We start from the raw sequence: 24,192 nt of genomic DNA, 5'->3' as shown, positions 1-24,192 counted from the left end.
AGGAAAGTTATGGGCAGAACTGAAAGTGTGTGCGATCAAGGAGGCCTACAAACCTGACTCAGTTACACCAGCTCTGTCAGGAGGAATGGGCCAAAATTCACCCAACTTATTGTGGGAAGCTTGTGGAAGGCTACCAGAAACATTTGACCCAAGTTAAACAATGTAATGGCAATGCTGCCAAATACTGAGTATGTAAACGTCTGATCCACTGGGAATGTGATGAAATAAAATCTGAAATAAATCACTCCTATTATTCTGACACTTCACATTCTTAAGTGGTGATTCTAACTGACCTAAGACGGGGCATTTTTGTGAAACTGAGTTAAAATATTTTTGGCTAAGGTGTATGTTAACTTCCGACTTCAACTGTATATATCCGCAAACTGTTTGATTGAATCCTGGCCGACGTAAAATTACACCTAGTCTCCCCCCACTTCTCGCCTCAGGAGTGTGAGGTGGTGTCAGCCTTGGTCCAGCCTCGCCTCTTAGCCATCCTGTCAGAGCAGCTGTACTACGACGAGATCGCCATTCCCTTCACACGCATGCAGAACGAGTGTAAGCAGCTCATCTCCCTGCTGGCCGACGCTCAGATCGACGTGCGCGACCGCCTCAACTGCAGTGTTTTCACCATCGACCAGGCCAGCGAACTGGTGAGAATACTCTATAAAATAATGGTGTGTGTGTGATGAAGCCTTTTTGTGGGGGAAAAACTCATTCGGAGTGGCTGGGCCTGGCTCCCCAGTGGCTGCACCCCCAGCCCAGTCATGTGAAATCCATGAAATGTATTTCAATTGACTTTTCCTTATGAGCTGTAAGTCAGTAAAATCTGTGTTGCGTTTTTATGTTTTTGTAAAGTATACATTTCGATTCCAGACATAATGACAGATTTTTCTCCACACCCATATAGAATTGTTCCGAAAGCTGATTTGTGACCCATCAAATAACTTGCCTGGCTACTACCTCTGCGGGTTTAGCGCTTGAGGTAGTCAGCTCATACAAGTACTTGGGAGTACGGCTAGATGGTACACTGTCCTTCTCACAGCACATTCAAAATGTATGGGGTAAGATTTTCTTTAGGAATCTAGTAGACTAAAAGTAAGTTTTCAACAATATAAATAGGAAAGTACAGATCAATTGTCTTTACTTAAGTACTTTACACCACTGTCTACATTCATACAGTTTCTTCACTGTGTACAGCTTGCTAATCACTGAAATGAAAGGTATGGATGTCCTTAGGGTGGTGGACTACTCTTGATACACACAGGAAATGTGTGTGTGTGTTGCAGTTCTTGATGCGCCTGGCACTTACTATCATACCCCTTTTTTTAAAAAGCTATTAAAAAAAAAAACATTCTTGCCCATTCAACCTCTGAATGGCACACATACACAATCCATGTCTCGATGCTTAAAAATCATTCTTTAACTGGTCTCCCCTTCGTCTACGCTGATTGAAGTAGATTTAACATGTGACATCAATAAGGGATCATAGCATTCATCTGGTCTCATGGAAAGAGCAGGTGTTCCTAGTGTTTTGTACACTCAATTTATCCTGTGGCGGGGGCAAACATAAGCTCTGCACATGGATGAATTAGGAATGTCTCAGCACAGCAGAACAGACCGTTCCCTGCTGCATATACGTGGCTGGAAGCCTAGGCCATGTCTTCCCCACCGCTCGCAAAATTTTGAATTCTGAACACCAGCTCCTGGGTTTGTAAAAATGTTATCTTGATTTTAAAACGTTTTCCGACCTGCAGTATAGTTCTGAACTGCGGGACGACCCACGGGTAAAAATGTTTTCATATCGTCTGCCAGCTGGTTTTTGTGCAGGTCAACCGCCGGGAACCGTGGGTATCCGACCCAATGCAGGACTCTGCGGTTCAGTTGAAGCTCAGTGGGGATGATAACTTATTATATTGGACAGAACTGCGGCACCTTGTGCGCTCTTTTAGCGAAGTTGACAATTACACTATTTAGATTGAGGAGCACTCTGTATTAGGTCACTTTAGTGCTTTGTGGGACATGTTCGCTTGTCTGGGTAGAAGGCCATGGCCCTGAGCCTGTCTGCCATGGAGTCATAAGGGTGTGATGACACCATGTTAGAGACAGATGGCAGTGTGACGATAATATTGATTCTTATGAATGACCTAATGAATAATGCAATGCAGGAAAATACTTTTCTCAGCTAATTGATCTTGTATCCTTTTCAAAAGGACAACTTTTTTTCCCTATCAAATGTGGGAACCCATCAGTGGTCACACTGGATTACTTTTCAAAACTCAGTCCCAGCTTTGCCACACACTTATTAACCACCAATAAATATTTCCCTGTGCATCTCATTTCAATATCTGGGGTTATGCCTTGCAAGACTATCAACTGTACATGTCACGTACAGTGTCACATCACTGCTTTAATCGAGGGCCAAGGATAAATAGGTAATCCTTTACCTTGTCTTTCAACTGTGCCATATTCTTTACAATGTCCTCAACACACCGTGTCACTTCATCTTGACAGGGGGAATATTTTCAAACAGCTGTTTTCTGGTCGGGGCAGAGTCAAGTTCTTTAATGAATTTGCCCTCAGCGACTGGCTTGCTATGTTTAGCAATTTTGTGGGACAGTACATAGCTAGCCCTCGCAATTCTGTTTGCTGATTGCAGTTTTGTGGAAAGTCCTTGCTGCTTTTGCAACTGTTTCGATGCACTTGCCCTCTGCTCTGAAGACATTATTCCTATTTTTCTGCATGCTTTGTCTGGACAAGTTGTAGTCTTTCAAGACATGGATGCTCTCTGCACACAGCTTTCACGGATACCTCAAAGAAATATTTCGATGTCTACTCTTGCTGGAACACCCTAAGTTCACTGGCGATCCTTTTTTTTTTTTTAACTCATTTTTGCTCAACTGTCAGTCACTGTCTGTCCTCGTGCAGTTATTTATACGTGCCTTCAATCGCATGTGGGACATTTATTTTGGAATTATCATTACACAAAGGCAAGTATTCATTGGGCTTTTAATTTGAGTAACATACGTTTTTCAAAACTTGACTCGCAAATTCTTTGATCTGAGCATGATTCCGCAGGCTGTGCAACCTAGCACATTTCCCAAAGTATTCCGACCCTTTACTCTGTACTTTGACACAGCAATTCCAGCCTTGCGTCGTCTTGGGTATGACACTACAAGCTTGGCACACCTGTATTTGGAGTTTCTCCCATTCTTCTCTGCAGATCTTCTTAAGCTCTATCCGGTTGGCTGGGCTGTGTCGCTGCACAGCTATATTCAGGTCTCTCGGGAGATGTTCGATCAGGTTCATGTCCGGGCTCTGGCTGGGCCACTCAAGGACATTCAGAGACCTGTCCCGACGCCACTTCTACGTTGTCTTGGCCTAATGCTTAGGGACGTTGTCCTGTTGGAAGGTGAACTTTCGCCCCAGTCTGAGGTCCCTGAGCAGGTTTTCATCAAGTATCTTTACCTCGATCGTGACTAGTCTCCCAGTCTCTGCTGCTGAAAAACCATCCCCACAGCATGATTTTGCCGCCACCCACGATTCACCGTAGGGATGGTGCCAGGATTCCTCAAGGTGTAACATTTGGAACTTCAGGCCAAAGAGTTCAATCTTGGTTTAATCAGACCAGAGAATCTTGTTTCTCATGGTCTGATTAGTCTTTGGGTGCCTTTTGGCAAACTTCAAGCGGGCTGTCATATGCCTTTTTAACTGACTGGCTTCCGTCTGGCCACTCTACCATAAAGGCCTGATTGGTGGAGGGCTGCAGAGCTATTCTTCTGGAAGGTTCTCCCATGGTCAGTGACCATCCGGTTCTTGGTCACCTCCCTGACCAAGGCCCTTCTCCCCCTATTGCTAAGTTTGACCGGGCGTCCAGCTCTTGGACGAGTCTTGGTGGTTCTTAACTTCTTCCATTTAAGAATGGAGGCGTGTTCTTGGGGACCTCCAATGCTGCAGCCATTCTTTTTGGTACCATTCCCCAGAGCTGTGTCTTGACACAATTCTGTCTCAGAGCTCTACCGACAATTCCTTCGACCGCATGGCTTGGTATTTGCTCTGATATGCACTGTCAATTGTGGGACCCTTTTTATATAGACAGGTGTGTACTTTTCCAAATCCTGTCCAATCAATTTAATTTACCACAGGTGGACACCAAGTTGTAGAAACATCTCAAGGATGATCGAAACAGGATGCACCTGAGCTCAATTTTGAGTCTTATAGCAAATTGCCTGAATACTTATGTAAAGGTATTTGTTTTATTTTTAATACATTTGCACAAATAAATAAACCTGTTTCCGCTTTGTCATTGTGCGTAGATTGAGGGAAAGTAATTTAATCCATTTTGGAATAAGGCTGTAATGTAAGTGGACAAAGGAAGGTGTTTAAGTACTTTCCGACTGCACAAAGTCTATTGCTTCACTGGCCACATTCTCAATACAGATTAAATGTAGCATCAAAGTTGGACTCAGGAAAATGTAATGACTCCAATCTATTTTTGTTCTTGACAGATTGTTTTGTAAGGAGATTCATTTTATTTGCCTCAGTCTGTCCATTCTCTATCAGACTTCATCAGTTCCATTTCCCTAAACCCCAGGATTCTAAATAAAATAGAACTATAGACCCTTCTCCATCCTCTTCTCTTCCCTCTATAGGTGACCACCATCTTCACCGAGTCCACCGTGGGTCTGAACATGAAGTCCAAACAGTTTCAGCCACTGGATGGCAAGCGTCAGCAGGCCCAGTCCACGGTGGGCGAGACCAGTGTGGAGTGGCAGCAGCTGCACCTGCGAGTCCATATGTTCACCGCCTGCGCTGTGGTCAACTTGCAGGTAGGGATGAGTGTGTCGACACATGTCATCAATACTGCTGATACCTGGCAACATCAAATTTTATTTGTCACATACACATGCTTGTGCTTCTAGTTCCGACAATGCAGTACTAACCAACGGGTAATCTAACCTAACAATTTCACAACTACCTTATACACACGTGTAAAGGGATGAAGAATATGTACATAAAAATATATGAATGAGTGCTGATACAGAACGGCATAGGCAAGATGCAGTAGATGGTATGAGCAATACCGTATGCATTAAACAGAGATCAGGGTTTCTGAACATTTGACCATGCAGCATTTTAAATTTACTGGACTTTAAGACATTTTCCGGATCCATATGCATTGGTTGTGCAACCTGATTAGGGCTTCCACCTACAGTGCTCAGAATGCCAGAAGTCACATTTAGTTAACGGTAATTCGTCTTAACAGAACATGCAATAGTGTCATTTTTGAGCAATTCTGATGAGCAATTTGAAGATGTTAGAATACGTAAGCATTGAGTCCATAAGGCTAGGGGATAAATAAACCCATTCATTCCCAATAGGACACTACAGCAGAAATCATGATTTGGCCACAGGATCATTAGCTTTTTGTTTTAAATTGCGTAGTCTAGTCGGAAGGGCGCGCAACGAAAAATACATTAAATTTCAGCTCTAAAATCAATCAAGGATAGTGTGGTTGTTACACATCCAGCTGGCTATCCTTTTTAGTCAGGCAGACTGATAGACCAGAGCGCGCAGCAAATACCACAGATTATTGTTGCGTTGCGACTGTCCTTGCAAAGCAGCGACCCAGGTGTGTGTGTGTGGCAATATTTAAAATACAAACACGCCGAAAGTCTGGAAAGCGGAATGGTTCCCAATATTCTTTATTATAAAAATTCTCAACTTGAGTGAAAAGTACCCTGTCTTATTGAGCCCAGCGAAGAAGAGCATAGGCAATAGACAGTGAATATGCATACTCAACGGGGATATCATTGGGTCTGGCCAATAATTTCCTCCAGGTTAGATGGCCTGCCTACTCTGCCACTACACACTGCATTGAACAGAAACTCCATTTTGCTCCTCCCGTCCTATAGGCAGAAACTCAAACAGGAAGTACACGTGCCAAGGTCTATTCAACGCTGGGTCTGACCAATCGGAAACCATGCTTCAAGATAATTTTGATCACACGGACTGGGATAAGTTTCCCGGGTAGCCTCTTAGAATAACATTGATGCTTACACGGTGACTGAGTTCATCAGGCGGTGTATAGGGGTTGTTCCCACGGAGACAAAGACCTACACAAACCAGAAACTGTGGATAGAAGGCGGCAGGTAAACTAGTGGTTAGAGCATTGGACTAGTAACCGGAAGGTTGCAAGATCATATCCCCGATCTGACAAGGTAAAAATCTGTCGTTCTGCCCCTGAACAAGGCACTGTTCCTAGGCCGTCATTGAAAATAAGAATTTGTTTTTAATTCAGTCTCATCTGAAAGTTGTACATTCTTGGTTATCTGCACGAACCCTGGCTAACAAGTTGAGTCAGCAATACAAAATTGGGTTTATTTATTTACTAAATACCTAACTAATTACACATTTAAATCATAACTTGATTACAAATTACGTCATAAAGGAAAATGTCCCTAGCGGGTGGAACAGATGACAGCTGGTTACACAAAAGAAAAGGGGCTGGGTTTGAGTGAAGGCGCGGGAAGACTGAGGAACAAAGGGCGAAGCTGTGCTATCGTAAATACAGTATCTTATGCATTCTAAATTACCACCCATTTGGAAAAGGAAAATGCAATAAATATTTACTCTGAGCTGCGCTTCGGTAGGTTGGTAGATGGAAGGCCATGTTGTCCAATTGAGTCCTTTGTCCTTTGAAGAATGTCTCTGCTGGTAAATTGAATACGTTGTAGTAATGTCGTTGTGTGGCAGATGGGATACTCTCTGTTCCTTCCTAACCCTCGTTTGCAGCGGCTGTTGCTAACTCAATGGCTAGGAGGTATCACTTCTGTAGTGAATAAGAGTTCAAAGTTCATACCATTCGCAACCAAAGCTCACGCTGATGTTGGCTTTGTTCTGTAGTTATTATCTGAACCATTCTGACATTGGAGCGTCATCCTTGGAACAGGAGGTTATATTGTTGTCAAGGCTTTATATAGGAAGGGAGAGGAGGGTGTGTTTGAAAAGTTGTATAGCCCATGTCCCTTCACAGGGGCGGGCCACTGATTGAGCAGAGCCCTCCCTATCTTATGAAAACCCAAATGTTACATTTTAGAAGCTAAAATCACATTTCAGCCCATCACGAATAATTTAATATTCAAACATTTTAAATTGAACAACAATTCCATGTGAATCCGATAACTCTGTAGACTTTCCACTGTAGAGTTTGTCATCTTATCATAGATGAGAATGTCTCTGATGACAACCGAACTGACATCATATTCATTAAGTACCACTGCATATGTTCAATTGGTCAGTTTACCAGAATATAGTTCATTTCCCCCCACCTTCTGATGTTCCCAGAATCTCTGTTAACCAAGGGTTTTGCAAATGTAACATCAGTAGGGTTGAGAGAGAGAGGGGGGGGGGAAGGGGGTAAGTGGTATTTATGACTGTCATAAACCTACCCCCAGGCCAACGTCATGACCCACTTACATTTTCTTACAGCCCCAATAGATCCACAGATGACGCCATTGCACTGCACACTGCCCTATCCCATCTGAGGAATACCTACGTTAGAATGTTTATTGATTATAGCTCAGCCTTCAACACCATAGTACCCTGCAAGCTCCTCGTTAAGCTCTGGGCCCTGAGTCTAAACCCCACCCTGTGCAACTGAGCCCTGTACTCCCTGTTCACCCATGACTGAGTGGCTACGCACACCTCCAACTCAATCAAGTTGGCAGACGACAACACAGTAGTAGGCCAGATTGCCATCAATGATGTCAGCCTACAGGGAGGAGGTAAGGGCCCTGGCAGAGTGGGGCAAGGAAAATAACCTCTATTGTCAACAAAACGAAGGAGCTGATTGTGGAGTTCAGGAAACAGCAGAGGGAGCACGTCCCTATCCACACCTATCGACAGGACTGCAGTGGAGAAGGTGGAAAGCTTCAAGTTCCTCTGAACACATTACGGACAATCTGAAATGGTCCACCCACACAGACAGTGTGGTGAAGGCGCAACAGCTGACAAAATTTGTCTTGGCCCTAAAAACCTCATACTTGTACACATGCACAATTGAGAGCATCCTGTCGGGCTGTATCATCGCCTGGTAGGGCAACTGCACCGCCTGCAACCACAAGGCTCTTCTGAGTGTGGTGTGGTCTGCCCAACGCATCATGTTTTAATTTGTGAATTGTTAGATACTGCTGCACTGTTGGAGCTAGGAACAAGCATTTCTCCTTAACATCTGCTAATTATGTGTGACCAATAAAATTTGATAGACTAGGTAAACTTTTATACTATTGGGCAGCTTGTCCTTTCTGTGAGAAAGAAATGGCCTATTCCAAACAGACTCTGGGACATTTGGGATGATGGATCCCAAATTCATACAACCAGTAGGCCTAGGCTACATCCCAAAAACGAGGCAAAAGAAAAGCTGTGGCTCATGCAACACATCAGAACGTTTTAGCTTAATGTTGCTAAACAGTTTCTTCACAGAAGTGCACAAGGCATTGGGCTACGTGCAAATGTTCATTACACAATGCAATTTGTGGGGGAAACACTTGTTTCATGTGACAGAAATATCCCCCTCTTTCTAAAGGATCTTTAAATATGCAACAAGTAGCGTGGGTTGCTAATATGACTAGGATTGTGCTTTTGGCTACTGGACAATGAAGGTTGATTTTGAAAACCAATCAAATGAGGGGGAAAGGCCACTTGTTTTCAATGGTATATGGGATCTTTCTAAAACAATTGCCTGCAAGTTTGGTTATATTTTGGCTACTTAGAAGCAAGATAAGACATGCCTCGTGGTAAAACGTTTCAAACAAGTGTTTCAAAATTCATACTGTCGCCAGCTCATTGCAAAGTGGTGTGACACGTTGACACTTGTTTAGTTGCCTATGCACTTGAATTGCGAAGGGAAGCAAGCTTAAATTTACCAGTTGAGGGGGAAAAAAATAGATCTAGCTCTTTTTAATCATAGCCATGTATTTTTTTTTTTTACACACGATTGCCTTTAGAATTGTTTTGCAATGATTGGCTTTATTAAGGCAAGTTTCACTCCAGTAGCAAGGAACTGTTTGAGCTGTAGCAGTGTCTCTTGTGCAAAATTGAATGGTATTTCAATAAATTAATGGGATGAAATGCATTATTTCGCTATGGGATAGTTTTATTTTTTTTACCAATTGACCTCTGGCCGTCTTTTTAACTGACCAAAACCGACTAATACCGGGTAACGGAAACACTGCCGGAAATGTTCTTGGTATCATATGGAAACAGGAATGTACCGCATTTGTAAATCTGTCTTGTGTTAATTAGGCACCAAATGGACAGACTGGGCTAGTCCAATAACGCACTTGTTTTCTCATCCCAATTTGCAGGCGCTGCCAGACAAGCTGAACCCGGTGGTGCGTCCTCTGATGGAGGCGGCTAAGCGGGAGGAGAATACCCTGGTGCAGGGCTACGCTGCCTCCTTCATTGCGAAGCTGCTGCAGCAGTGTGCTGGTAGGCAGCCATGTCCCAATTCCAAGATCGTCAAGAACCTGTGTTCATCGGTCTGCGTGGACCCCCTGCTCACGCCATCCTCGGCCTGTCCGGTGTCCACGAATCAGGAGACTGCTAAAGGTATGGGATGGTAGATCTGGAATGTCCACCAGTGCTGTTGCCAGAGAATTGAATGTTAATTCCATCATTTTAGAGAATTTGGTAGTACATACATTTGCTAAAAATGTCTAATCCAGTTTTTGCTTTGTCATTATGGGCGTGTTGTGGAAAAAAAATAGTTTAATCCACTTTAGAATCAGGCTGTAACGAAATGTGGAAAAAGTTCAGGTCTGAATACTACAAATGCACTGTATGTATGTACAGTACCAGCCAAAGTTTGGCCATCTACGCATTCCAGGGTTTTTCTTTATTTTTTTACTATTTTCTACATTACATGGAATCTTGTAAACAAATCAAAATATATTTGAGATTCTTCAAAGTAGCCACCCTTTGCCTTGATGACAGCTTTGCACAAAGGGTGGCTACTTTCAACAATATTAAATATCAATTGATTGTTTTGTTCTGTCTTCACTATTCTACAATGTAGAAAATAATAAATATAAAGAAACCCTTGAATGAGTTGGTCAACTTTTGACTGATGCTGTATGTGTAATTGTTGTAATCAGGTTTCGCTGTACCGTTGTACAGATTGTTAGCTTCATGCTTGCACCATTTACTCACTGAAATTCTAAAACCATTTGTTCAAACGGTAGAGTACATTATCCTTATGATTCATGTAATGAAAGCATCTACCTGTAGCTGTTTTCTCTGGGGCCTGCTGACTCACGCGAGCCTCTCCTTTCCCGGGGGGGGGGGGGGGGGGGGGGGGGGGGGGGATGCTCCGTGTGGAGGAAGAAAAGTGTTCTGATTTTGTAATGTTTTTAAAATCAAATTGACTTATTTGAATAGAGGAGGTTTTCTGTTGGTTTTATTTATTTATAAGCTCTACTATTTTACAACCAATATATTTGATATGGTTTTAAGATGCAGCACATGCGAAATGCGCATTGGTGCTTTGCACAGGCCTCATTGGGCGGGAGGCTACAACTGCAATGTTTTTTGGGACTTTACAGTTACTGTTAGATTAATACATGGCTGCTAGCAGTGGCTATATTTAGATGTTTTGAGTGTATACTTACTCGGGTGATAAATTGGCCTATGACATTTGTGCACAAAGATGCAGGCGCGCTATATTTAAAAAATAATTAATCAGAGTATTCTGGAGCTCTATTTTAACAGTAAAATATAACACAGCCCAAATGCCTGATGAAATAACTGATTTGTTGAATAACATCTCACTCGTATATTACACATTTTAATAAAGCACTCCGAGTGACTTTATAAGATGATACAAATGGTCTATATTGTATTTACTGTTAAAAAATATATAACATAATTGGTGCAACCAAATCATGGGCAGGTGCCACCAAAGGGGAGCCCTGTAATATTATTCACCACCTGAGGAAGTGTGAACTCTAAGCACTTTAACAAGCTAGCTAACTCTATGATCCTGTTGCTCATAGCCAAGTTGGCTAATTGATTAAATAATCAGTAATTCACGTCCTACAAAACAGTGCTAGGCCTAGGATACTTGATGTTGGCCTAATCGGCGACAATGGCGCACGCTGCACCGTGCGCGCATCAAAACCATACTACATATCTTCCGCCTGTTGTGAAGTGGTACCATGAACTCAATGTTGAGAGGCGAGAAATAACAGCTGTGACTCTCCTCCTCTCATTAAGTAGAACGAGTAGTTTGAAAACAATTTTCCCTCAATTGCATTTTGAGCAAGGGTCATATGCTTGTGCTTACCTGACTGCATCTCTCCCTCATTCGCACCGTGGGAGGAGTGAGTGGCTCGCTCACACAGCAGCGGAAACGGCGAAGGGCAGATACTTTCATAGCAGGAGCCGACATGATGCATAGGCTATTACTGTTGACCAAATAATGGTTTTAGAACAAACTGTAATTGTAGTCCCATCCTGCTTCAGTAAATGAACACATCCCAGATTAAACCCTAACGAGGTAGAAGCAACCAGAAGTGACTACATAAAACCCTCTTACTCACTTTGCTGTTTTCTCTACCATTCCTAGCTGGCATGTCGGAGAAAGAATGCATGCACCACGTGGTCAATAAGACCAAGGGCATCATCACCCTGTACCGCCACCAGAGGGCAGCATTTGCCATCACCAGCAAAAGGGGCCCCACCCCCAAAACCGCCAAGACACCCACCACTGAACTGCCCCCCGGCAGCACCATCACCACAGACACTGATGAGGTGGGTGAAAGAGGGCGTGAACGGTTACCTGAACATTTACCTGTGACTGTTTGCTTATTTTATTTTTACTGTTTCAGAATAAAAAAAACTGTCTCGTCCAGAGAAGAGGTGCAGAGTTCTCTCTGATGACGATTGCCAGGCACTTTGGCCAGGAGCTGACAGGGTCACTGCCCTACCTGTGGGAGTCCATGGTGGGACCTCTGAGGGCTGTGGTGGAGGACAACAAAGGCATCGGTATGCTAAAATGGCCTTCTTATCCAGTGCGACTTGTTCATTGGGATCACTAGGAAAACCTTTCAAAACGCAATCTGAAAAATAGCATTTCTTATTGACAAATACAGGTAGCCCTTCCCCGTTTCAGTCCATTTGGTGCATAATGACCCAGATGTACTGCTGTTTACTACCCACTGTCCACTTCTAGATGGGCGTCTTCATATAACTCTCGTGTGCATCATCAATGACGAGAGATTGAAGTGTATTATTTTTATCTTTGTTGTAGATTGGAAGCTCCAGATGGAGAAGGGGGATGCTGCGGCCCAGGATCTGGTCAACTCACTGCAGGTCCTGGAGGTCACTGCTGGGGCCATGGCCCCTGAGCTCAAACCTCTGGTAATAGAACATGCAGCCATCTCCCCAGTAGAAACACCAACTAGCCCTATTCACCAAACCACAGTGGGAGATGGACTTATCAAAGTTATTGTCTTCATTAAAAGGGAAGTCTTTCAAGATGAGTCCACGTCCCTTGGCATCTGCTGTGTAGTTATAACTATATGCCTCAAGCCCAAATGAATGGTGAAGAACACCTGTATCTGGAAATAACATGGTGGTGTTTAGGATTGTGCCATAGAGATTGGTCTACAAAACAGGTGGCCAGCGACATGGTTTTGGCTCGACAGAGGACTTTGACATGGAAACATTGGACAAACGGATTTTTGGAATGCATTTCGCTACACTCGCAATAGCATCTGCTAACCATGTGTATGTGACAATAAAATTAGATTTGATGGTCATTTCTCCCCCTCTGTGTATTTCAGTTGTTGGAGCACCTGCCCCACCTGTTCACCTGTCTGCAGCATCCGTACACGGCCGTTCGTCACATGGCGGCGCGCTGCGTGGGCGTGCTCAGTAAGATCGCTACCATGGAGACCATGCACCTGTTCCTGGAGCGTGTGCTTCCGTGGCTGGGGTGCATCGAGGACAGCACTAAGCAGGAGGGGGCCATCGAAGCCATGGCCTGTATCTTTCATACGCTGTCACGCAGTTAGACATGATCCCATACTACGTGTATGGGCAACCTACCAATATGACTTTTTACAAATAAGGTTGGAATATTATATGCATGTAGTAGACACTTATCTAGGGCCGGGAAGATACCAGTATCGCGATTCTGGTTAGTATCGTGGCAAGGAAACAAAACACAAAGTGGAGTTAACTTCTTTAGGAAGAGAGCTCTGTTGGAAACAAACATATTGTTATCGAGTCACCCTTATTTTTTTTTTAGGTTTTTTGGGGGTTTTGCTTTGTGTATTCATTTTTGCCATGGAAAAAGTATTGCGACACTGGTATCGTCTTGGCCCTACTTTTATCGAAAGTGACAAACAGTACATTGAGTGCATACACTTAAGTAAATGTGACCCCAGCAGGAATCGAACCCAAGACCTGATGTAACTGAAGTGTTCGGGGTTCACTATGGGTGTCATGACATCAAAGAAGTGGGTGTCATTGTCGTGTGGTTTGTTGTCCTTGACCCCTTGGCCCCCGCAGGTGTGATGGAGCAGTTGGATGTGGACATCGTGCCATACATTGTGCTGCTGGTGGTGCCGGTGCTGGGCCGCATGAGTGACCCCAGTGACAGCGTCCGTTTCATGGCCACGCAGTGCTTCGCCACCCTCATCCGCTTGCTACCCCTGGAGGTAAACACACATAAACCAATGCACAACAGTACGTTTAAGGATATTTTTTTTTTTAGCAAGTATTTATTTAGGAGTAGTTATTTGCTTTTTTGGGATGCCAGGTGATTTGTGATTCTGCACAGTCCGACGCAATGTAGTTACTTTCAAACTTTCACTAGATCTGCTGTATACAGTGCTTTCTGAATGTATTCAGACCTCTTGATTTTTCCCACATTTTATTACATTAGTCTTATTCTAAAATGGACTTTTTTATTAATTTTGTCATCAATCTACACTGCAATAACAGCTTTAGAAATGTATGCAAATGTATTTAAAAATAAAAAAAACGATCACATTCACATACAGTACCAGTCAAAAGTTTGGACACCTAATCAAGGGTTTTTATTTTTTACTATTTTCTACATTACAGAATAATAGTGAAGATGTATGGAATCATGTAGTAACCAAAAAAGTGTTAAACAAATCAAAATATATTTGAGATTCTTTGAAGTAGCCACCCTTTGCTTTGACAGTTTTGCACACTCTTGACATTCAACCAGCTTCAAGGTAGTCACCTGGAATGCGTTTCCAACTGTTTTTAAGGAGTTCCCACATATGCTGAGCACTTGTTGGCTGCTTTTCCTCCACTCTAGGGTCCAACTCATCCCAAACTCAATCGGGTTGAGGTCGGGTGATTGTGGAGGCCAGGTCATCTGATGCAGCACTCCATCACACTCATTGTTGGTAAAATATACCTTATAGACTGGAGGTGTATTGGTTCATTGTCCTGTTGAAAAGCAAATGATAGTCCCACTAAATGCAAACCAGATGGGATGGTGTATCGCTGCAGAATGCTATGATATCCATGCTGTTTAAGTGTGCCTTGAATTCTAAATAAAATCACTGGCAGTGTCACCAGGAAAGCACCACCACCTCCATGCGTCACGATGGGAACCACATGTGGCGAACATCCGTTCACCTACTCTGCGTCTTATAAAGACACAGCGGTTGGAACCAAACATTTCTAATTTGCACTCAGACCAAAGGACAGATTTCCACCGGTCTAATGTCCATTGCTTGTGTTTCTTGGCCCAAGCAAGTCTCTTCTTATTGGTGTCCTATAGTAGTGGTTTCTTTGCAGCAAATCCACCATGAAGGCTTGATTCACACAGTCTCCTCTGAACAGTTGATGTTGAGATGTCTGGTAACTAATTAACTTATCCTCTGCAGCAGAGGTAACGCTAGGTCCTGTGGCGGTCCTCATGAGAGCCAGTTTCATCATAGTGCTTGATGGTTTTTGCGACTACATGAAGAAACTTTCAAAGTTCTTGTGTAATTTTCCAGATTAATTTACCATAAAAGGATTGACAGATTGATAGCTCTTTCTCATTTGTCCTTTCCAGCAAGGTTCCAGCAGCTATGGTGGATGCTAAACCAGGCCAGCAAAGTATATTTGGGCTTGGTTTGGCTTAAGGGTGTGAAAGGGGTTTGAATTTATCGGCCTCAAACTATCTTTTTTTATTTTTTAGGCTGGTATCCCGGACCCTCCCACCATGTCGGATGATCTGATTCGCCAGAAGGCCAGAGAGCGTCACTTTCTGGAGCAGCTGCTTGACAGCAGGAAGCTGGAGAACTACAAGATCCCTGTGCCCATCCAGGCTGAGCTCCGCAAGTATCAGCAGGTGTGTTTGCAAATCTGTTTACACGTCTGTCTTTTTACTTGTCTGTTTTATTGATCCATCTCTAACAGTCATACATAAACAATCGGTAGAACCGCTGTTAGCCCTTGACTACATGTGCACTGTGTCAAACTACGGCAAGCTACACCTGGCGCAACTCACACATTGCCTGTCCTTGAGGAACATGTAGGCTGCATCTTGCTTCCTACCCACTCATGCTGCACAAATTTAACACACTTGACTAATGCAGAACTTTGAACTCTTAATTTACTGTTCAGCAAAATGATTTCCAGACAGGATACAGCACTTTACAAAGAAAGATACCGGTAGCTTGCTAGTTAGTTTTATGTGAATGCTGAATGTAATTCTAGCTAGCTAACTTTGCTAGCTAGCGTACAGCTGGAGCTAACGTCAGTACTCAACCCCAGACCTTTATTTGTGATATTTCAAACATGACGCTGATTTCACTGGGGTAATTAACTTATCATTCCCTTGCCGAACTGCCAACATGTCAATCGCCTACAATTGGTGACAGACTGTAATGCTAACATAAAAACTCTGCATAAAAACAATATCAAACTTTATTTGTCACGTGCCGAATACAAGTGTCGACTTTACCGTGAAATGCTTACTTACAAGCCCTTAACAAACAGTGCAGTTCAAGAAGAGTTAAGAAAATATTTACCAAGTAGACTACAATAAAAAGTAACACAATAAGAATAACAATATCGAGGCTATATACAGGGGGCACCGGTACGGAGTTAGTGTGTGGGGGTACAGGTTAGTTGAGATAATTTGTACATGTAGGTGGGGGTGAAGTGACTGCATAGTTAATAAACAGCGAGTAGTAGCAGTGTACAAAAGGGAGGGGTCAATGTAAATTGTCCGGTGGCGATTTTATTAATTGCTCAGCAGTTTTATGGCTTTTGGGTAGACGCAGTGACTTACGGTCAAATGCCGAGCAGTTGCCATGCCAGGCAGTGATGCTCTCGATGGTGCAACCTGTAGAACCTTTTGAGGATCTAGGGACCCTGCCAAATCTTTTCAGTCTCCTGAGGGGGATTAAGCATTGTCGTGCCCTCTTCCAGACTGTCTTGGTATGTTTGGACCGTTCGGTGATGTGGACAACAAGGAACTTGAAACTCTCGACCCGCTCCACTACTGCCCCGTCGATGTTAATGGGGGCCTGTTTGGCCCGCCTTATCCTGTAGTCCACGATCAGCTCCTTAGTCTTGCTCACATTGAGGGAGAGGTTGTTGTCCTGGCACCACACTGCCAGTTCTGACCACCAACCTACAGGCCGTCTCGTCGGTGATCAGGCCTACCACTCATCATCAAACTTAATGAGATGTTGGAGTCGTGTTTGGCCACGCAGTCGTGGGTAAACGGGGAATACAGGAGGGGATTAAGCACATACCCCTGAGGGGCCCCAGTGTTGAGGATCAGCGTGGCAAACGTGTTGCCTCTTACCAACTGGGGGTGGTCTGTCAGGAAGTCTGGGATCCAGTTGCAGAGGGAGGTGTTTAAGTCCCAGGGTGCTTAGCTTAGTGATGAGCTTTGTGAGCACGATGGTGTTTAAAGCTGAGCTGTAGTCAGTGAACAGCATTCTTACATAGGTGTTCCTTTTGTCCAGGTGGGAAAGGGCAGTGTGGAGTGCGACTGCATCTGTTGGGGCGGTATTGGAGTGGGTCTAGGGTGTCAGAGGATGCTGTTGTGAAGCATTACTAGCCTTTCAAAGCACTTCATGGCTACTGAAGTGAGCGCTAATGGGCGGTTATCATTTATGCAGGTTACCTTTGCTTCATTGGGCACAGGGACTATGGTGGTCTGCTTGAAACATGTAGGTATTACAGACTCAGTCAGGGAGAGGTTGAAAATGTCAGTGAGCGACTTGACCGTTGATCCGTACATGCTTTGAGTACAAGTCCTGCTTATCTACATGGCCCTGCGGCTTTGTGAATGTTGACCTCTTTAACCTCTTCATCCTACCCCCTCCTTTTTCGAACATTCTGTTAAAAATCGCGCAACATTTCAGCGTCCTGCTACTCATGCCAGGAATATAGTATATGCATATGATTAGTATGTGTGGATAGAAAACACTCTGAAGTTTCTAAAACTGGCTGTGACTATAACAGAGCGCGTGTTTCATCGAAAAGCGCAAGAAAAACTGGTCACTGAAAGCTGAAAAAAGTATCAATGCGCCCCTTTCATGTATTGTTTAAAGGACACCAAATTTAATATGGACACGGATGCAATTCCTACAGCTTCCACACGATGTTGCCACAAACGTCATTTTCATTGACAAAAATCCTTTGAGACATTACCAATAGATCCGTCATTCCATCCAGCCTACAACAATCGATTTTGGAAGATTGAAAAATGGACATTGTTTTCTTGAGTAGCTGCTATTGAATATAGATCGCCCAGTGATCAATTTGATCGCTTATTAACGTTTACAAATACCTAAAGTTGGGTTACAAAAGTAGGTTGAAGTGTTTTGTCAAAGAATATAGGCAACTTATATAATTTTTAAAAATGACGTTGCGTGTTGGAAGAGAGCTTTTTTCCTGAACTAGACAGGCTATACAAATGGATATTTTGGGCATATATGGACGGATTTAATCGGGAAAAAGACCAATTTGTGATGTTTATGGGACATATAGGAGTGCCAACAAAGAATATCATCAAAGGTAATGAATGTTTTATATTTTATTTCTGCGTTTTTGTGTAGCGCCGGCTACGCTAATTCTTTTGTTTACGTCCCCTTCAGGTATATTGGGGGTGTTGCATGCTATCAGATAATAGCTTCTCATGCTTTTGCCGAAAAGCATTTTAAAAATCTGACTTGTTGGCTAGATTCACAACGAGTGTAGCTTTAATTCAATACCCTGCATGTGTAGTTTAATGAACGTTTGAGTTTTAACGAGTACATTTAGCATTTAGCGTAGCGCATTTGCATTTCCAGGTGCCTACTTGAGACGTCTGCGTCTCAAGTAGGATCAAGAGGTTAAAGGTTTTGTTCACATCGGCTACAGAGAGCATTATCACAGTCATCCAGAACAGCTGGTGCTCTCGTGCATGCTTCAGTGTTGCTTGCTTCGAAGTGAGCAAAACAGGCATTCAGCCTCATTGGGCAGCTCATGGCTGGGTTTCCCTTTGTAGTCCCTAATAGTTTTCAAGCCTTGCTATATCAAACGAGCGTCAGAGCCGGTGTAGAATCTAGGTCCTGTATTGAAGCTTTGCCTGTTTGATGGTTCATCTGAGGCCATAGTGGGATGTCTTATAAGCGTCCGGATTAGTGTCCCGCTCCTTAAAAGTGGCAGCTCTAGCCTTTAGCTCGATGTGGATGTTGCCTATTATCTATGGCTTCAGGTTGGGATATGTACGTACGGTTGCTGTGGGGACTGTCGTCAATGCACTTATTGATGAAACCTATGACCTGAGGTGGTATACTCCTCAATGCCATTGGATGAATCCCGGAACATATTCCAGTCTGTGCTAGCAAAACAGTCCTGTAGTGTCATGCGTGTCACCTGACCACTTCCGTATTGAGTGAGTCACTGGTACTTCCTGCTTTAGTTTTTGCTTGTAAGCAGGAATCAGGAGGATAGAATTATGGTCAGATTTGCCAAATGGAGGGCTTGCTTTTGTCTAACCAGGTGTGATTGTCGGATTTGCGTTTATCGTCGAAGGAATGAGCATTACACCTAGGCCTGTACTCTGGAGCGGGAACGATTTGGAGGTGGAGGGTCCGTCATGGTCTGGGGTGGTGTCACAGCATCATTAGACTGCGCTTGTTGTCATTGCAGGCAATCTCAACGCTGTGCGTTACAGGGAAGACATCCTCCTTCATGTGGTACCCTTCCTGCAGTCTCATCCTGACATGAGCCTCCAGCATGACAATGCCACTCTTGAGCAGGTTTACCTCAGTGATCTCTCTACTTTCCTTGGTTCCCCTTTCCCTTGATCCTGACTCGTCTCCCAGTCCCTGCTGCTGAAAAACATCCCCACAGCATGATACTGCCACCACCATGCTTCACAGTAGGGGTGGTATTGGCCAGGTGATGAGCGGTACCTGGTTTCCTCCAGATGTGACACTTGCCTTTCAGGCTCAAGGTTAATCTAGGTTTCATCAGACCTGAGATTCCTTTTTTTTATGTTCCGAGAGTCGTCACCTCCCTGACCAAGGCCCTTGTCCCCCAATTGGTCAGTTTGGCCGGGCAGCCAGCTCTAGGAATAGTCTTGGAGGCTCCAAACTTCTTCCATTTAAGAATGATAAAGACCACTGTCCTTGGACCTTCAATGCTGCAGCAATGTTTTGGTACCCTTCCCCAGATCTGTGCCTCAGCACAATCCTGTCTCGGAGCTCTACAGGCAATTCCTTCGACCTCCTGGGTTTGTTTTTCCTCCGACATGCACTGTCAACTGTGGGACGTTTTTATAGAGATGGGTGTGTGCCTTTCCAAATCATGTCCAATCAATTGAATTTACCACAGGTGGACTCCAATCAAGTTGTAGAAACATCTCAAGGATGATCAATGAAAACAGAATGCACCTGAGCTCAATTTCGAGTCTCATAGCAAAGGGTCTGAATACTTATGTAATTAAGGCATTTGTGTTTATTTAATATCTGCTAAACTTTCTCGCTATGTCATTATGGAGTATTGTGCGTAGATTACTAAGGATACACTTTAAAAAAAATCAATTTTAGAATCAGGCTGTAACATAACAATTTGGAAAAGTCAAGTGGTCTGAATACTTCCCGACGGCACAAATTATTCTAAAGGTAACCTGGATGTATTTGCAATTCGTTTTGGATTATTTTGTGCAAAGTAAAAAAAAAAGTAATGGTAAATGTTACCTATTCAGCACTTTCCACTTCATTTTTAGTGTCGTTGTTTTTTGGCAAAGCTCTACAAAAAGGGATTGCTTTTAAATGCTGCAGGGATGTCGGCTGCTGCTGACATTACTTTTTGGACAGAACAAATAAAATAAAAAATGGTAGAATTGATGGGCTTGTGTACTCTGCTGGTATCCTGCTGAGCCCAACATCTATCTCTCTAGTGTAATGGAACCCTGCAGAGTTTTGGAATAAAACTTCTGCTGGTCAACAATGGATAGGACTATGCTCAGCTTTTATACCCCAGCATAAACTCATTTAGACTGGTGCAGAATAAGCATGCCACTGTGACATTCAGTGTTTGATTAGTTGTTTGGGATACAAAGTGATTTGTGCAGTCCGACTTCTATGTAGTCCATCTCGTACAATCAATATAAGCACGGTGAAGATGTTTGCGTGAATCCTTTGACTCACAAACGCAGTGCAACAGCTCATTGCATCCCATGGTTGTCTGCTCTGTCATAGCTAGTATGTAAAATTATTTGATAGACAGTTTCAATAACTTTGATCTCTCCAGGACGGAGTGAACTGGCTGTCCTTCCTGAACAAGTACAAGCTCCACGGTATTCTCTGTGATGACATGGGACTGGGCAAGACCCTGCAGTCCATCTGCATCCTGGCTGGGGACCACTACCTCAGGTACTGACCTGCATGACCACACACTACTTACGTTCTAGGCCGACTATATTGCAGTTGTGCTGCATTTATCAACAAATGGTTGCATGTCATCAACTGCGCAGTTCGGCATCATATTACTATGTCAGAATGTGGTAAGGTGATATGCTAAATACTAGGGATGTGCCTCTTTCCTTTTCAAGACCATGCCTATCTAGATGCATGTGCTCAATACGATACAGGAACTATGTTTTTTAGTTTGAAGCGTTTCGGTTTGATTAGAGAACGATCTGATTCAATACATTAACTTTTGTTGAATAACCACAATTTTCCTTTATAAATGAACCTGCTGCTGATATGGCGCTCATGAGCTGGGTGTTTTGTGTGGGAGTTATGCATGTGTATGGACTATATATGGAGCTGAGACACAAGGGAGACTAGGTATCTATCAGCCTTCTACCAGATTAGGGGGTCAATGTAGCCTATAGTTTTACTCCCCCACTAATTAACTTGTAATTTTAGCAAATTAAGTAACACATAAAAAAAATGTGTACTTTTTTTTTATTCAACTAGGGAAGTCGGTTAAGAACAAATTCTTACTTACAATGACGGCCTACCCCGGCCAAACCTTCCTCTGACCTGGACGACGCTGGGCCAATTGTGAGCTGCTCTATGGGACTCCCAATCACTGCTGGTTGTGATACTACAGAACCCAGGTTCGATCCCGGACTGTGATACCTCTAGCTCTATGATGCAGTGCCTTACATTGCTGCTCCACTAATCTCTGAATTAAGTGTTTGAGCTAGTAATGTATCAATATTTATCGTTTACAAATTACAGATGAGACCATTTTAAAATACAGCACAACTTTGGATTTCACCCCATCTCAAAATCGAATGGTTTTGACCATTTGGAAGTCTTTGCAGAGTGATCTCTGGCTTCGGCCATGCAGTGCGCCTCGCAAACATGATCGCTGTCCTCGTTATACAGGGAAAGTTTATTTTCATATTACAAAATTACAATATACACATTGTACCATATACACATTGCAAAAATACCAAAACTATTGCTCATGGTGAATCTGAACAATCAAAATCAAATCTATTGTACGCCCCATTTTCAACAGCACATGCCTTCAGAAATAATTCACACCCCTTGACTCTTTCCACATTTTGTTACAGCCTGAATTTAAAATGGATAAAGTTGCTTGTTACTGGCCTACACACAATACCGCATAATGTCAGTAATTGACTCAAAACATTTAATTAATTTCTAAAAATGTCTGTATTCAAATCAAACTGTCACATGTGCCGACTACAAGTGTGGACTTTACCGTGACATGCTTACTTACAAGCCTATAACAGTGCAGTTCAAGAAGAGTCAAGAAAATATTTATCAAATTAAAATAATAAAGTAGCAGAATAAAATGACGAGGCTATATATGTGGGGTACTGAGTCATTTTCCATTTAGGGGTGACTGCATAAATAATAAACGTGAGGAGCAGCAGTGTACAAAACAAATGGAGGGGGTGTGAATGTAAATAGTCCGTTGTGCAGCACTCTTATTGCTTGGTGGTAGAAGCTGTAAAGGAGCTTTTTGGTTCTAGACTTTGCACTCCGGTACTTGCTGTGTAGTAGCAGAGAACAGTATGACTGGAGTCTGACAATTTTATGGGCTTTCCTCATTCCTCTGCCTATTGTATGGATGGCAGGAAGCTTGGCCGTACGCACTACCCTCTAGCGCCTTACGGTCAGATACCGAGCAGTCTCCATACCAGGCGGTGATGCAACCGGTGCCCGACGGTGCAGCTGTAGAACTTCTTGAGGATCCGGGGACCCATGCCAAATCTTTTCAGTCTCCTGAGGGGGAAAAGTTTTTGGTGCCCTCTTCACAACTGTCTTGGTGTGTTTGGACCATGATAGTTTGTTGGTGATGTGGACACCAAGGAACTTGAAACTCTCGACCCTGCTCCACTACAGCCCCGTCGACGTTAATGGGGGCCTGTTCGGCCCGCCTTATCCTGTAGTCCACGATCAGCTCCTTAGTCTTGAGCACATTGAGGGAGAGGTTGTCCTGGCACCCCACTGCCAGTTCTCTGACCACCTCCCTATAGGCGTTCTCATCGCTGTCGGTGATCAGGCCTACCACTGTCATCAGCAAACTTAATGATGGTGTTGGCATCGTGTTTGGCCACGCAGTTGTAGGTGAACAGGGAGTACAGTAGGGGTGACTCAGTACACACCCCTGAGGGGTCCCAGTGTTGAGGATCAGCGTGGCAGACAAGTCAGGAAGTCTGGAAGTCTGGGATTCAGTTGCAGAGGGAGATGTTTTAGTCCCAGGGTCCTTAGCTTAGTGATGAGCTTTGTGGGCACAGGGACTGGGCACAGGGACTATGGTGGTCTGCTTGAAACATGTAGGTATTACAGACTCTGTCAGGGAGAGGTTGGAAATGTCAGCGTAGACGCTTGCCAGTTGGTCCGCATGCTTTGAGTATGCGTTCTGGTAATCCGTCTGGCCCTGCGGCTTTGTGAATGTTGACCGGTTTAAAGGTCTTGCTCACATCGGCTACCAACTTATCACAGTCATCCAGAACAGCTGGTGCTTCAGTGTTGCTTGCCTCGAAGTGAGCATGAAAGGCATTTGGCTCGTCTGGTAGGCTCACGTCACTGGGCAGCTCGCGGCTGTGTTTCCCTTTGTAGCTCCTAATAGTTTTCAACCTCTGCCAAATCTGAGTGTCCGTGTAGTAGGATTCAGTCTTAATCCTGTATTCGGACGCTTATAAGAAATCCTGCTGAGTGTCTCGCTCCTTGAAAGCGGCAGATCTAGCCTTTAGCTCCATGGCGGATGTTGCCTGTAATCCATGGCTTCTGGTTGGGATATGTACTTACGGTCACTGTTGGTACGATGTCATCGATGCACTTATTGATGAAACCTATGACTGAGGTAGTATACTCCTCAATGCCATTGGATGAATCCCGGAACATATTCCAGTCTGTACTAGCAAAACAGTCCTGTAGCATCCGCGTCATCTGACCACTTCCGTATTGCAGCTCGGTTGGTTAGGAGCATGTGAAATGTCAGCCATCCTCTTCGGCGCCATCAACCTTTTCAAGGCAAGCCTAAATATTTTCCTAAAGTCACAAGTTGCATGACCACGCTCTGTGTGCAATAATGGTGTTTAAGGTGATATTTGAATGACTACATCTCTACCCCACACACAATTATCTGTTAGGTCCGTCAGTCGACCAGTGAATTTCAAACCGTTTCAACCACACCGACCAGGGAGATTTTCCAATG

General features: G+C 43.7%; 1 protein-coding gene across 2 annotated transcripts in view; it reads left to right on the top strand.

Annotated features, from left to right (window-relative positions):
* The window catches only part of LOC110502306 (TATA-binding protein-associated factor 172), a 53,833-nt gene that overhangs the window by 16,070 nt on the left and 13,571 nt on the right, over nt 1–24,192 (top strand). For both annotated transcript variants that reach the window (XM_036959676.1, XM_036959678.1), the window contains 10 exons: nt 447–650; nt 4,650–4,826; nt 9,366–9,609; nt 11,624–11,808; nt 11,886–12,042; nt 12,308–12,417; nt 12,843–13,044; nt 13,573–13,721; nt 15,230–15,382; nt 20,797–20,918. In XM_036959676.1, coding sequence (XP_036815571.1) covers nt 447–650; nt 4,650–4,826; nt 9,366–9,609; nt 11,624–11,808; nt 11,886–12,042; nt 12,308–12,417; nt 12,843–13,044; nt 13,573–13,721; nt 15,230–15,382; nt 20,797–20,918 — 1,703 coding nt within the window. The remainder of the gene's footprint in view (nt 1–446; nt 651–4,649; nt 4,827–9,365; nt 9,610–11,623; nt 11,809–11,885; nt 12,043–12,307; nt 12,418–12,842; nt 13,045–13,572; nt 13,722–15,229; nt 15,383–20,796; nt 20,919–24,192) is intronic.

The sequence above is a fragment of the Oncorhynchus mykiss genome, chromosome 23 (assembly GCF_013265735.2).
Source record: "Oncorhynchus mykiss isolate Arlee chromosome 23, USDA_OmykA_1.1, whole genome shotgun sequence".
Classification (NCBI taxonomy): domain Eukaryota; kingdom Metazoa; phylum Chordata; class Actinopteri; order Salmoniformes; family Salmonidae; genus Oncorhynchus; species Oncorhynchus mykiss.
Note: the sequence above shows the minus strand (reverse complement) of the source record. Positions and strands in the feature narration are given on the sequence as shown.